This window comes from Bufo gargarizans, chromosome 9, assembly GCF_014858855.1.
Source record: "Bufo gargarizans isolate SCDJY-AF-19 chromosome 9, ASM1485885v1, whole genome shotgun sequence".
In the NCBI taxonomy this organism is placed as follows: domain Eukaryota; kingdom Metazoa; phylum Chordata; class Amphibia; order Anura; family Bufonidae; genus Bufo; species Bufo gargarizans.
This window is the reverse complement of record NC_058088.1, coordinates 30,778,814-30,794,807: the sequence shown is the minus strand read 5'-3', so window position 1 is coordinate 30,794,807 and position 15,994 is coordinate 30,778,814. Positions and strand designations below refer to the sequence as shown.

The following is a 15,994-nucleotide window of genomic DNA, read 5'->3' as shown; positions in this document are numbered from 1 at the left end:
TGCGGCACAGAATACCATCCCACAGGAGACTGACATAATGATGGTGGGTGAGGGAAATCCTGACAGCATTGAAGGTTTTTCCATTATTTCCTATAAGTAATGAAGAAACATACTGGGAGAGATTCATCAAACTGGTGCAAAGGAATAATAGGTTAGTTGACACTAGCAACCAATCAGAATCCACCTTTCATTTTGCAAAGGAGCGCTGAAAAATGAAAAGTGGAATTTGATTGGTTGTTATGGCCCACTACACCAGTTTTGTTATATGTCGCCCACTGTGTGTTGTAAGACGTTAATTTATTATTTCATTTAAGCCTCCCCTGTGCCTGTCCCAGCAGCTGGACAGGACACCCATAACACATGCATGGCTTCTTATCAGCCCATTACATTTCCCCACACCGTCAGCCACCTGACCCGCAACGCATTAAACTACAACTCCCGTCACCCCCTCGGTCCGTATGACGTCATCGCAGCGCGACAAGCTGATGACGCGCACGGGGGGCGCCGCAGTTTAGACAGCATGGCTGCGGGAGCGGAGAAGAAGCCGGTGCTGGAGATGGTAAGATGGGTACTGGGCGTCAGGGGGAGGCCGGGACGTGGTAGCCCTGCCCTGCTCCACGCTATGGAGAGAATCCATTGTCTGTGGCTTGTAAATGTTAGGATTTACTGCAGGTCCAAGAGCCTGTACAATTGTGCGCATGCTCTGTTTGATCCCCGTGTAAAAGTGGTAAAATTGGGTCTCCAGCTTCAGGACCTTCCACATGGTAGAAGATTACACTTATGGGCTCCTGGGGGTCACATCCAGCAGATGTTAGTATAGGGCAGCCCTCATGTCTTGTTGGTAGTGGCGAGGCAGTCGCCATGTAAAGTGGTCCTCCGGTGACTTATTGTGGAGAGACCCAGTCAGGTTGCTAAGGTGACCGTCTGATGCCCAGCACATGCCATAGACAATTAATGCGGCTGTGCATTTGCCCCAGTTACCCAGCGTGCAGTTCCATCTCAGACTGAGGATTAGAGGGGGGCGCTGATACATTTTCCTACATATTATTCAGTATCTGTGTAACGTGGCACTTTTACCAGGTCCCTGTAGCTTTCAGTAAGGGTATATTCACACACAGCATGCACGTTTCTGATTCCAGAATTTGGGGACAGAAAATACACTATCTATTACAGTACCATCAAAGTGGATGAGATCTTTAGCAAATCTCATCCTCAAGCTGTGGAAAAAAAATGACAGCGGGAATTCACTTGTGCGGTTTTTCAGATCCACTGCATTTCATTCCTTTCCGCAGATTACAATGTAGAGTGTGAATTCACATGTAAAACTTGCAGATTCAGCTGTGGATCCACAAGAGATTCCCTCCCCCCCTCCCCCCAACTTGAGTGGATCTACCAGGGGCGGATTGGCCATAGACCCTACAGGGAAATTTCCCGGTGGGCCAAGGGGCCACTAAAGCCCTCTTGATGGCCGCAGGCCAGGTACATAATGATCTGATGCTCAATGGCCACAGGTGCCCCCCTGAACTCAACTGTATTACCATCCTTATGATAGTGATACAGTTGAAGACTGTGGTTGGAGCAGCAGTATTTTGTGCTGCATCGTGGTATTTGGTTCTGCTGGGGTAGTATTCTGTGCTGCACTACGGTATTGCAGGTCTCTGCTACTTCTGTTACTCCTGTTGACCCTGCCTACTTCTTTTGGCCCTTCTGTCAATTTGGAGCCTCCTACCACATGGGGCCACTTATTTTTTTTTCCAGGGCCACTTTAAGTTCCTAGTTCGCTCCTGGGACCTACACTTAAAGGGGTTGTCTCATCATAGACAATAGGGGAATATCGCTAGGATATGCCCCCGTTGTCTTATAGGTGTGGGTTCCACCAATGGGAACTGCACCTATATCGAGAACAGAGCCCCGCAAGGTGGTGGCTGGAGGACTCCGGTCCGGCCACCACCAAGCCGGCTCCCCATATAAGTGAATGGGGGCGTACTGCGTATGCGCGGCCCACGCTTCCATTCGTTTCTAGAAGGCCGACTCTGATGAAGATACAAGAAGAAGAAGAGGTGCAAGTTATAATGATTGCTCCCTATTGGCCAAAAAGGTCTTGGTTCCATCTGATTCAAAACCTTGCGACAGGGGAACCCTGGTTTCTGCCTCAGATACTGGATCTCCTCCATCAGGGTGCTGCTCTTCATTCCAACGTACAGCATCTGCATTTAGTGTTTTGAACGCTGAACGGAACTTGCTAGGTTTTTTTTAAGGCTGCCATATCTACCTTTCTGCATAGTAGAAAGCAGATCACTTCAAAAATGTATCTGCGTACTTGTTATTCGCGGGTGGCCATTAGGATCCACAGAATACTTTGGAAATAAACATGATTTTAGAGTTCTTGCAAGCAGGATTCGATAAGGGACTTAGAACCAGTACCTTTTTAAAAATTCAAGTATCAGCCCTTAGTGCCTTTCTGGATATCAAAGTGGCGGAAATTCCCCTGGTTGGTAGGTTTCTCACAGGTACAAGCAGGTTACGTCCTTCTCCTTTTATTTAATTTATTTATTTTTCTTTTTTAAGTTTCCCCATTACTGGTAAGAGTAATTGTCCTCTTTTTCTTTTCAGGTCCAGGGTAACGGGACAGATGAGTCCTGTGTGACGTTTGTGTTGCATGAAGAGGATCACACGTTGGGAAACGCTCTGCGCTACATGGTCATGAAGAAGTAAGTGGACCGCAGTTTATGCTGAAACACCAAAAAGTCCTTTTTTCCACCACTGCTAGTCTGTGAGAAAAAGTATAACGATTTTGTAAAGAACGACCATACCTTATAGGACTTTTTTCCTCCTGCTATTGTAGGGGAATGTAGTACTAAGTTACTGGAGGGCTGAACTACAGTACCCAGGCATGCTATGATCCTCACTTGCTCACACTAGTTCTCCAGTTGTGTTCTTTCTGAATCGTGTACTTTTAGCTGCTTGAGTTGCTACTTTATAAGTATCTTTTTAGGTTGGGGATTGGCTGCAGATGCGCTGCCTACAGGGTTCTTTCACCTCATCACATTCTCCATCTGCAGACCCTAATGAGGTGGAACTCCTCTATGTGGTATCTGGAGATTTGGTTAGGCAACCAGATGGCTTATTGGTTTGTCATGCAGCACAAATGCTACTGTATGGCGGTAATGTTCTGGCAGTTGAACCAGCCCCGCTGACATAGTACTCTACAGTCAAATCCACATTTACTGCACCACAGATTTTGCAGCCAATCCGCATGCGCAACATTCAGGTTTTGATACAAATTCGACATGGATTTCGCCCCTACTATGTTTTTAAAGGGTAATTGGGTTTGGGAGGCGCTCAATATGGCCTCATGCACACGACCGTTGTGTGCATCCGTGGTTGTTGTGCCGTTTTCCGTTTTTTTTTTTCGTGGACCCATTGACTTTCAATGGGTCCGTGGAAAAATCGGAAAATGCACCGTTTTGCAGCCGAGACCGTGATCCGTGTATCCCGTCCGTCAAAAAAATATGACCTGTCCTGTCCTATTTTTTTGACGGACAACGGTTCATGGACCCATTCAAGTCAATGGGTCTGTGAAAGAACACGGATGCACACAAGATTGGCATCCGTGTCCGTGATCCGTGGCCGTAGGTTACTTTCATACAGACGGATCCGAAGATCCGTCTGCATAAAAGCTTTTTCAGAGCTGAGTTTTCACTTTGTGAAAACTCAGATCCGACAGTATATTCTAACACAGAGGTGTTCCCATAGTGATGGGGACGCTTCTAGTTAGAATATACTAAAAGAACTGTGTACATGACTGCCCCCTGCTGCCTGTAGTTAACACATTGGTGGCCAGTGCGGTCTCCGATCAGTACTCTCTGCTGCCACCAATGATAGGGGGGGGATTTTAATTAGGAGTGGGAGGGAGGGGGGCCCACTGGCCGCCAACGAGTTAACTACAGGGGAGGGAGGGGGGGCCGGCCGCACTGGCCACCAATGAGTTAAAAACGGCAGCAGGGGGCAGTCATGTACACATTTCTTTTAGTATATTCTAACCTGAAGCGTCCCAATCACCATGGGAACGCCTCTGTGTTAGAATATACTGTCGGATCTGAGTTTCACGATGTAACTCAAATCCGATGGTATATTCTAACATAGAGGCGTTCCCATGGTGATGGGGACGCTTCAAGTTAAAATATACCATCGGATTGGAGAAAACTCTGATCCGATGGTATAAAAGGGACTCCTGACTTTACATTGAAAGTCAATGGGGACGGATCCGTTTGCAATTGCACCATATTGTGTCAACGTCAAACGGATCCGTCCCCATTGACTTGCATTGTAATTCAGGACGGATCCGTTTGGCTCCGCACGGCCTGGCGGACACCAAAACAAACTTTTTTTTTTTTTTTATGTCTGTGGATCAGGAAGACCCACGGAGGAAAAAACTATCACGGACCTACGGACCCCGTTTTTGCGGACCGTTCAAAAAAAACGGTAGTGTGCATGAGGCCTTTATCTGGGGTTGTGTGTATTAACCACAATATACGTGGTGTTATTAATAACTTATTATATTTACAGATGAGGCAATATAATGAGAAGAATAAAAAGTAAAAAAATAACATTTAAAAATGTTGTGATAGTTGATCAAATCTTAAAAAAATTAGGACATTTTAAAAATAAGTCAACGAAAATTAAAAAATAGTATTAAAGTGAAGAAACAATATAGTCACGGTGTATGGAAATATAGGACGCTCTCTCCTGTGCACAGCATATATAGAGTAAAGCTATAGTTTCAAATACTATTATATTGCAGGCCATTGTGAATACCAAACAGACCATTCCAGTTTACCAGACAATATTTGGCCTATTTAGAATGTTTTTCTTCCTATCCTATTATATGAAGACACAGATTGTTACTGCAGGATCGCTAAAACTAAAGGAAAGTTCCTTTTGACACACCTAGCTGCAGATCATCCGCAAGGAAGAGCCTATGCGATTCTATATCGCTCTGCACGGAGTTACTCGCCTACTAAACAGTGGGTACGGACTGGGATCATCAAGAACTCTGACACAACTGCGCCCCCTACTGGATACTAATGGAATCTACAATGACTAATCATACACCGTGACTATATTGTTTCTTCACTTTTTTTAAATACTATTTTATTTTATTTTTTTCATTGACTTAATATGTCCTAATTTTTTTAAGAGTTGATCAACTATAACAACATTTTTACATATTATTTTTAGATTTACTTTTTTATTTTTCTCATTGCCTCATCTGTAAATCTAATAAATTAACACCATGTATATTGGGGTTAATAATACACATGACCCCAGATATATTGAATGCCTCCCAAACCCAATTACTATAATTATTTTATTGTTTCTTGCGACATTGAGGCGAGTCGCTGGGTAGAGCACCTTACCATCTGTTTCCAGTTTGGTGTAGCCACTGATCCAGTTTACCTATCCATGTTAAATCTGCAACAGGCTGCCTGGGTGATATTGTGGGTATGTCCGGGGTCAGCTCTGAACCCAGACAACCCCTTTGAAGTCGGCTCTGCTAAACTGCAGGTCTCTTGATTTATCACCACGAATACTAAAAAGAAACAAAAGCATAAAAGGACCTTGTCCCTAATACAATGTTATTTACATGTTGAGCTCCAATATGGTTGGTGAACTTGCTGAAGGAGCTCTAACATCTGTGTCTGTCTTTTTTTTTATTTATTTTTTATTTTTTATTATATATATTTCACTTGTACATTCTTCATTTTCTTTTCAGCCCTGAAATAGAGTTTTGTGGATACAGCATTACGCATCCTTCTGAAAGCAAAATCAATTTTCGCATCCAGACACGAAGTACGTGCGTAAGGCCTCGGTGTTATGAAGTTCTGTACAAAGTTCCGTTTTTTTCTTTTGTGCTGGGAGGGATCTGAAAACATGCACAGATTCTAGGTAAGGCCTCATGCACATGGCCATAGCTGTTTTTGCTGTCCGCGAATGGCGGGTCCGCAGAGCATAGATACCGGCCTTGGGCATTACGCCTTTTTGCAGAACGGTAGGAACTGCCTATTCTTGTCTGCAAAACTGACAAGAATAGGACATGTTCTATTTTTTTTTTCTGCGGGGCTGTGGAACAGACATGCAGATGCGTCCATATACGAGTCCATATATGATCCGCAAAAAAATGTGGATTGGATATTGACCAAAACCAGAGTCGTGTGCATGAGGCCTAAAGGAGGAGATGGGTGTGCATTACCTGATGCCCTCCTTTTGAAATCCATTTCCTCATTTGTCAAGAGAATATGTAGAGTCCCCATTTGGGTTTATGGCTGGTGGATGGCACATGTGTGGGTGCCAAGCTGTTTACATACTCATCCCTATATGTACATGGCCTCCTGTGGGCGTGTGCCATACCTTTTTAGAAGGGTCTAAACGAACCCAAAAAACAAACAAAAAAAAAAAACACTCCCTCCGTACCATTTAAATGCTGTACCCTACTCGCATGATGCTAAGGACATGGGTCGAGTAGAGACAGTGCCATTGTCTAAAGGGCTTGGCTAGTTTCCTATATTGATGACCTATCCCCAGGATAGGTCATCAGTATCAGATTGGTGGGGGTCTGACTCCCAGAACTTCTACCAATCGGCTGTTTGAAGAGAACGCAGCCCTCCAATGAGGATAGGTCGTCTTTATTAGACCCTTATGTGTTGGCCAAGGCAAGAACAGCTGCAAAGTGTCAATCCCTTTGGAGGACTTGACACACCTTTGTATTACTTGAACTGCCCATTGATATCACTAAGGCTACTTTCACATCTGCGTTTTCAATTCCGCTGTTTGAGATCCGTCATAGGATCTCAATAGCAGAAGAAAACGCTTCAGTTTTGTCCCCATTCGTTGTCAATGGGGACAAAACTGAACTAAACGGAATGCACCAAAATGCATTCCATTTGGTTGTGTCCCCATCGCAGACAGAAAAACGCTGCAAACAATGTAAGTCAGTGGGGACAGATCTGTTTTCTCTGACACCATAAAAAACGGATCCTTCCCCCATTGACTTTCAATGGTGTTCATGACGGATCTGTCATGGCCATAGAAGACATAATACAACCGGATCTGTTCATGACTGATTCATGCGGTTGTATTATTGTAACTGAAGCGTTTTTGCAGATCCATGATGGATCCGCAAAAAACTCTAATGTGAAAGTAGCCTTTTATGTAATGCTTCCCCTCCTCTGTTGCAGCGCCCAAAGCTCTCCCAATGGCACCACTTGTACTGTTTTATAGGCATGGGAAATATAGCTCTGCTCTAATAGGGCAGGCTAGGATTATTCATCCCAGGTCACCTACTTCTGCCATTAAAGGGGTTGTTTGAGTGAAGTAAAAATGTTCCCCACACCCCTGAAAACTATAAAATAAAAAAAAATCATCATATACAGTGGAAGTGGGTGCACCATGTCTCTGACGGTAATGCCGCCCAGCGCCTCTCCCTCTTGGGAGCCAGTCCATGACATGTGCTATGCATTTTTCAGGATTGTAAGACTAGATTTTCACTTAAAAAGATATGGTTATGTTTCAGGGCACCTACCCTACATATGCTCACTTTGAAACCGATTTTGTAGGGGGAAAGACAACCTCTAAATATATGCTTTTCATAAATCTCTTGCCTTTTTATTTCAGCTACTGATCATGGCTTTGACTTCTGCTCCCTCTTTTCTATTGTCTCTGCCCCATGCTTTACACTGCATCTCTGCCAGGAGCATCATGTGTGGACAAATGATTAACATTACAGTGTCACATACATATACCTCTGAAAGGTTGTGACCAGAGGTCGCAGTAACACCTGTACAAGCGTCATAGACGCCTGTACAGGCAGTTTTACTCCCTAAAAAATGTCTGTGTACGAATACGCACAATAATTTCACTGCCATTCATAAGCGCGCTGGACGCTGTGAATGACACAGGCAGCACAGCAATACCGCAGGCGCCTGAAAGCTCCAATAACAAAGCTCCGCACAGTACAGAGCCGCCTTATTAGGGGGGAGGCTGCTGATTGGCCAGTATCGGCGCGGTGCTGCGCCATTGGCCGCTCCTCTCACATTTTGCTTCTCCCGCGCGCTGAACACAGCAGCAGCTTGCTTTTCAGTTATGAAAACAGGGAGCTCGCGGCACTGCCGACTGCTCATGAAGTGCCAGCCTCTGCTGTGCAAAGACCATGTGCCCAGGTAATGGGACACCAGTCGTGCCAGCGTGCCCTGCAGGCTTCTATCTACTGCTGGGAGCTCAATGTGGAGGTTTATGAATGGAAGAACTAATGGCCAAGAGGCTAAACGAAGCCCTGTTTCTGACCCTTGTGTTAAAACATAACTTTCATTTGATTGCTCTCATTTTAAAAACCTGCTGTTTCTCTAGATGGTACCCGACTTTTATAGACCTTTGAGACTTTATTAACACTACTATCAACATAATGTCATCTAGAGAAACAGCAGGTTTTTTAAAATGAGAGCAATCAAATGAGTTATGTTTTAAGGGCCAAAAACAGTTTAGTTTAGCCTCTTGGCCATTAGTTCTTCTATGTAAGTACCCTGGACCCCTGAAAGTTCCCCCCGTATGGTTTATGTATGGAGCGCAGTGTCCAGAGATCAGAGAGAACTATACGGTACACTATACTAGGGTTGTATTTGGTATTGAATTATCAATACCCACTCGATACTTTTGTACCAGTATCGATTCGCTACTGCGCAGCCTAGTATCAGAGAACATGGAGACTGCTGCTCTCAGCGTGCTCCATGTTCTCCTCAGCAGCACAGGGATAAAGAGTCTCTCACTCCCCACTGTGCCGCTGCCACCAATGAGGAGAGAGACGGGAGGTGGAGGGGCTGTGGCCACTGCACCACCAATGAAGATAAGTAACCTTTTAATACAAATACAGGCAGCAGGTGGCGGCTGCAGAATCGCATAGCCGGCACCCGACCTCTGACAGGGCGCTGTGATCTGCGGAAGTTAACCCCTCAGGTGCCACACCTGAGGGGTTAACTGCCGGGGATCGCAGCGCCCTGTCATAGAGGTCGGGTGCCGGTTATGTGATTCTGCAGCCGCCACCCACTGCTCCCTGCCACAATGACCAGACATCCCTGTTCAGTTCTTATTGCATTGAGTTTTGCACAATCTACCGCTCTGATCTCTACAGGACGGATTTGGTGCTTAAAGAAAGGTAGGGATTCAGTCTTCTGAGAGAGAAATTTAAAATGGTAAAAATGTGCTATTTCTGCATGGAAGACATTATACAGGAGACCAGTAATGGTTTCCCTGCATAAATAGCAGCCTCCTAACGTTATGTAGGCCTACGTATTATATATGTGAAGAACTGCAATTTTTCATACTCTCTCCTCCTCGGCTAAAAATACTCCTCAAAAATGGTAAGAGGAGTATTTTTACTCTTCTGTAAAAAAAAAAAGTAGTGCGACCTCTGGTTGTGATGTGTGACCTATGTTGTCCATAACCAAATAAAGTTAATTTCCTCTAGTCTAAACTAATGCAGATCCCCCCCTTAAAGGGAGTCTGTCGCCTACTTTACACATATTAAACGGTCATCGTTGACCTGTAGGTGATATCAACAGTTAACAGTTCGTACCTTTCTTTCTTCCTGTTTTCTGTGTATCTAATGTTGAAAAAACAAAGTTTGATGTGCCGATGACTTGCAAGTGCTCAGGGACGTTCCCCATGGATGCAACTGCCCATGCCCTCCGGAGCCTGCCGCTGACCTCCCATGTTTCACTGTAAAGCCTGTATTACGCTGCCAGATTTCTCGGCAGATGATCGCTAATGAGTGTTCCTATGAACACCTGTTAGCGATTATCTTGCAGTGTAATACTGCCGCCGATGAACAAGCAAACGCTTGATTATCGGGCAATCCAAGGCTTTTGACATGTTAGGGCACTTTCACACTAGGGTTATTCTTTTCCGGCGCTGAGGTCCGTCCTAGGGGCTCAATACCGGAAAAGAACTGATCAGTTTTATCCCCATGCATTCTGAATGGAGAGTGTTCCGTTCAGGATGTCTTCAGTTTAGTTTTTTTGCCATCTCAGGACGGAGAAAATACCGCAGCATGCTGTGGTTTTATCTCCGTCCAAAAAGACTGAACACTTGCTGGAATTCGGCATTAATTTACATTGATGTGTATTAGTGCCGGATCTGGCATTAATTGCTCTGGCAAAACAGACCCGGCCTGCGCATGCGCAGACGAAAAAAATAATAATTAATACCGGATTTGTTTATCCGGATGACACCGGAGAGAAGGATCCGGTATTTCAAAGCATTTGTCAGACGGATCCGTATGACAAATGCCATCAGTTTGCATACGTTTTGCCGGGTCCGGCAGGCAGTTCCGGTGATGGAACTGCCTGCTGGAATCCTCTGCCGCAAGTGTGAAAGTACCCTAAAAAAATAATAATTTGCAGACGGCAGATCGTATTGTCTAATAACGATCCGCTGCTGCAAGCAACTGTACAGCATGGGGACAAGCAATGGCATAGCTACGGAGGAGATCGCTGCATGTAATAGTATCGGTCTCCTCCACTAGCGAGCAGGCGATTGCCAGGAAGGAACGCTTCCCTCCCAACAATTGCTTGCTCAATCGACCTGTGTGATACAGGCTTTAGGCTGACTCTGCTCCTTGAAATCCCGCGCCAGCTCACTTCACTCCCAGGCGTCCGCAGCCAGTTCATTGATGCATCTGCCCACAGTGGGCAGTGTACGGCGCGGTCTCGGCAGTGAAGTGAGGAGTGCGGCATGTAAAGCATGTGCGCCAGACTCCCGATGCATTTGCAGAAGTAAATATGCCCTATTGCGTGAGTGTGAATTACCAGAGTTTTCTTCTTTCAGATGGATTGCCAGCAGTGGAGCCATTCCGAAAAGGACTTACTGAGCTTATGGATGTCTGCCAGCACGTTCTCAACACATTTGAGGTAAGGTAACCTGATTGGAAGAGGTTCTCCGTGCCACAGATATTGATGACTTATCCTGAGGATAGGCGGGGATCTGACACCCCCCCCCAGCTGCAGTGCCAGAGGCTGTGCTGGGTACAGAGGTGGAGGCAGATGGTTCAGTACCCTGTGTAGTGGCCATGTGAATGGGGCTGAACTTCCTTTGGGGATAGATCAGGGCAGATTGCCTACTAAGCCAGTAAGATTCCTATGTGGCTGGATGAAAAGAGACGACCATTATCCCTGCCGAACGAAAACCAGTATTTTCTGAAGCATGTTGGGTTTTTTAATCCTCTTCAGCTCTTGCGACGTGACTACGCGCTCTAGACGCAGCGCAAGCTTTGGGTGAGGGAGACCTCCTGTCAGCCAGGGCACACTTCTGCTACTTATACCATCGGGACCATGAATATATGCCCATTCAGGAGGACATGTCATCTCAAGGTTGACTCCTCAAACCCGTGGACATCAGCTCTGGTAGTTCAGTCAGCTATAGTGTGTCCATTAACAGGAGTAGTAGTGGTCCGGTGGATTACAGGCTCTGTATAGATGGTTAGCTCTGTCAATGCTTTTTACTTATCTGTATTTTATTTTTAGTGAACGGTACTGGCTTGTGCACTGCACCACTATCGGTCTTTTACATTACAGCTTCACCAGTGGATGAAGTTTTAAGAGCCGAGTATCAAAGCGCCAGAAGCTGCTCAGTATACAGATCTGTCTTCTCTGTACACTGTCAGTTCCCAGCTCCACAACAGCCTAAAACAGCTGATCAGTGGGGGTGCCGGGTGTCAGACCCCCATTAATCTGATATTTATGACTTATCCTGCGGATAGACCATCAATATCTGTAGGCTGAAGAACGCCTTTAAAGGGAAGGGTTAATCTTGTGTCTATTACCAGCAGTCACTGCTGCGACCCGCATCCAGTTGGGAGAATGACGGCATCTTGACCCTCATTTCCCAATTCATAAAACTGCTTTTAACATGGAGACCAGTAGAAGAATTGGTCATGCTTGTGCACGGCTCTTCATGTCTTTTTATTTTTTTCTTCTTTAGACTTCATTCACACACTAGTGGAAAACGTGACAGCGTCAAAAAATAGGACGTTCTATTTTGTCCATTTTCACCGACTACACCCCCCCCCCCGTACCATTGAAGTGGACCGTTTTTAATGTCCGTTTCTTTAAAAGGCACCAGTGAAAATATAAGCCATCAAAAATAGACCCTTATGCCGTCTTTATTGGGACATGTTTTTTTTTTTTTTTTTTTTAACTGTCATATGAAAGTAGCCTGATTGTTTTAGTGCCGTATATGCTTTTAAGGCCAGTGACTGCCCCATGGACACTACCCGGCCTCCATACTTCTAGTTTCTGTACATTTGCTGAGTGACCTTTTGCATTGAGGGGTCCAATGCAAAGTGCAGTGTGTGCGGAGATGTGCTCTATAATTTTCATGGTTGGTGGTTGTTGTTGTTGAAAATCCCCCATGACCGCAGATATTATAAGGTTCCATTTCAGCACTTGGCTATTTCCAGCAGTCCTATAGAGATACATGGAGAATGAGAACCCAGCTGTTGGACCCCCACTGATCAGATAATTATCTCCTGTCTTGTGGATAGGGGATAAGTTAAGAACAACCCCTTTAAGTGATGGCTCATACATGAGATGAAATGATCCCTCCCAGGTCTGGTTTCCATTTAGTTGCACTGGCTTGTGGTGGTTAAATTACTTTCCTATGTCCTGACTGAAGGCACATCAGAATTATCCATGTTACCCACTCCCAGATTAGTCCCAACACTTCTGATCTCAAGACCTAATTATTTAAAGGGATTGTCTGACGGTCACAGCTTATCACCTAACCACAGGGTCACTTTTCTGGGACCCTCTCCATTCAGAAGTATGGGGGTCCTGTGTCTCACAGATGCACACGTTCTATCCTAAGGCTGGGTCATCAATACTATCACAAGGATAACCCCTTAAGACTACGTTCGTATGTGCACTAACCTGATCCCGCAGGCTGTTTCGGCAGAGAATAGCCTGCCGGAGTTCACTTGTCCGGCATTGCCGAATACTGCTATTAACCACCGGACCCCACTATAATGGGAGCCATCCGCAATGGTTTTTATCCAACCAGAACCTGGTACTCATGCTGGATAACGGTCTGTTCCCATTATAGTCTATAGCAGTGATGGCGAACCTTTTACAGACCGAGTGCCCAAACTGCAACATAACCCCACTTATTTATCGCAAAGTGCCAACGCAGCAATTTACCCTGAATACTACAGTCCAATATAGAATATCTTCCATGTACTTTATCATTTATCTACAATAGACTGCCTACATTCAGTGCGCTGCCTGTGCTGTTCATAGTGCACCCTGTGCTGATGACTGACAGGCGAAGTCTAAGGCATATTGGTACACCATAGACTTTTTCCAGGGTGTGGGTGCCCACAGAGAGGGCTCTGAGTGCCGCCTCTGGCACCCGTGCCATAGGTTCGCCATCACTGGTCTATAGGGTCCAGCGGTTAATAGCAGTGTCTGGCAAGGCCGGACCGGTGGAGGCTGTTCTCTGCCGGATCAGATTACCATTCATGTGAACGTAGCTTTAAAGTCTGTGGGACTAATGAAGATGACCAAGCACCGTACTGTGCTTTCTCCATCAGTCCCATAGAAATGGAATAAAGCTGCAGCACATGACTGCCCCTCTATTCAAACCAGAGAAACAGGACCCCCAATTCTGTAGTCAGTAATTGACTCGGAGGTTAGACCCCAGCGATCAGACAATTAAAAGCATTGTCCAGCCTGCTCTAAATACGCCACAACACCCGAACAGCTGATCGGCGGGGTAGATCTGACACTAAAACTACACGGCTCCATCATCCAGCTCATCACTACAGCACTGCTCCTGTGGAGGTCAGTGTGAGCAGCGCTGTGGTGCAGAGCTCTGTCCCCTACTGGATAACGGAGACGTGTAGTTCTGGCAATGGAGATGGCGGGTGCATAGTGTTGGCTTCCTGACAGTCAACCAGTGATAGGCCAACGCTGGACAACCCCCACTACCAACCAGTGGGATTGCCGGACGTAAGCGTTAGCATTTCTTATGAAAATCTTCCCACTTTGTGTCTATAGTAAAATTTTGCTTTTTTAATTGATGTGGCCTGATTATATGAAATAAACCTAGAGGGCGGCTATGACCTAAAAATGTCCCCTCTCCGGTCCGTGGTTGGTATTGCAGCTTAGCCTCATTCATGTGAATGTAGCTGCAGACACGGTCCAGGACAGGAGTGGCTCTGCTTTTCGAAGAAAGTGGGCACGTTTTTTGACTTTCATACACTGCCTTAAAAGTGTCATTAGTCCTGTAACCTTTTTATAATTTTTGACCAATTATCCCCTCTTTGTCTCTTACAGACCAGCATGAAACGACACAATGACCAAAAGGAGACTGCAATGGAGTAACGTCCTGGAGTAGCATGTATATAATGTCCTGTGAGGACCTCTGCTCTGTAATATACATTTCTTAGAATATTTTCTATTGCTTCCATTCCTATATGTAACATAAGGTTAAATATACATGTACAATACTTCTGAATATGAATGGTTTTCATTTATAGACCATGCGTGTATATACAGTGTATATGAATGTGCTGTGAGCATGATCTCCGCTGGGTCAAAGCATCTCCAAAACGACCGCGCTTGTGAGGTGTTCTCGGTATGCAATGATTAGTACCTACCGAAAGAGGAAGGAACTGGCGACTGAGTCATGGACGTCTCAGGCTGCGCAAGGGGAGCAACGGCTAGTCTGTCTGGTCCAGTCTCATGGAAGAGCTACTGTAGTACCGTTTATGACATGTCCACAGAGATTCCCACCTCAAAAAGCTTGTTTAGCTTTTTCCGTGACCTCCATAGAAGTCATTGGGGAGATCCGTACACATGTACAGCCAACTCTCCATTCATTCTCTGTCTGGATATGGAGGCCACCTCACCATGCTAGACAGGGATGAGGGGAACCCTGTTCTGGAGATGTGAGGATCCTAGAGATGGGTCAAACCTCTATCAGACATATTGGCATATCCTGTAGATCTACTGTTATGCCTAAAGTAGGAATAGCTATTTAATGCCGGCTATGATAGAAAACACAAAGCATCGCAGCTCGTTGTGTATGGGACTGGGTAGCGCTGGCTGGTCAAAGTGTCCATACTGACCCCTGTCCACCACTGAGAACTCCTACAATAGCAGCAAGAGCATCAGAACTGGATCCATGGATCGTGTCTTGCTTTAGATCACAGGGGGTAGAGTTGGTTGCTTGTGCGTCACTTATCTGAGGAAGAGATGGCACTTTGGGAAGAAGACAAGCTGGAAGAGGCAGTTGAGAGGCTCTATAAAAAGTTATTGGTAGGAAAACATGGGTTTGGGCATTTGTGTGGCTATAACTTGATACGTACAACCTACCTAAACATTGCTGCAGACCTTTCGTGGTAACTGTATTCTCTAATGGCACTGAAGCTGTTTTCAGAACTTCCATAACAGTGAACAGAGAGTGCACCGCACAAGCGCAGCCACTTCTCAATTCACCACCATGGGACTGCCAGAAATAGCCGAGCTGGCGTTCGGCTATTTTCGGACCTCCCATAGCTGTGATCGTAGGATAGCCGTGCATGCTCAGCAGCTCTGTGTTTGTTACTTTGGGGGGGTTCTGTTTGGTCCTGCACCTTTCTGACATTGATGGCATACTGCTAGGACATGCCATCAATGTCCCAGATAGGCCAACACACTTCTAAGGTTCAGCCGCTAACATTTTGGTACCAGCTATACGCTATTAGGTAGGTGGTTATAATGCTCTGAAAATTGTGATCACTGCCCTGTTGTCATCTTCAGACACTTCTGTGTGCGCCACTTGTTGGCTGGCTCATTCTGCACCAAAATTTTAGGGCCATTTTGGCACGTCTTAAGCCATACTGTTACCTGTAACCAATGCCTTTTCCTGCTAAGCCAGACCCCCTTGTTGAGCAATGTGCAAAAAT

The 15,994-nt window shown here is 45.5% G+C and overlaps 1 protein-coding gene across 1 annotated transcript; it reads left to right on the top strand.

Moving 5' to 3' along the window:
* The first annotated feature begins 481 nt into the window (after nucleotides 1-481).
* Nucleotides 482-14,562, top strand: LOC122919570 (DNA-directed RNA polymerases I and III subunit RPAC2-like). The gene is made up of 5 exons (XM_044268662.1): nucleotides 482-559; nucleotides 2,614-2,711; nucleotides 5,777-5,853; nucleotides 10,879-10,961; nucleotides 14,382-14,562. The coding sequence occupies exons 1-5, from the start codon at nucleotides 521-523 to the stop codon at nucleotides 14,427-14,429; spliced, it is 345 nt and encodes a 114-aa protein (XP_044124597.1). The 5' UTR covers nucleotides 482-520; the 3' UTR covers nucleotides 14,430-14,562.
* The last annotated feature ends 1,432 nt before the right edge of the window (nucleotides 14,563-15,994 follow it).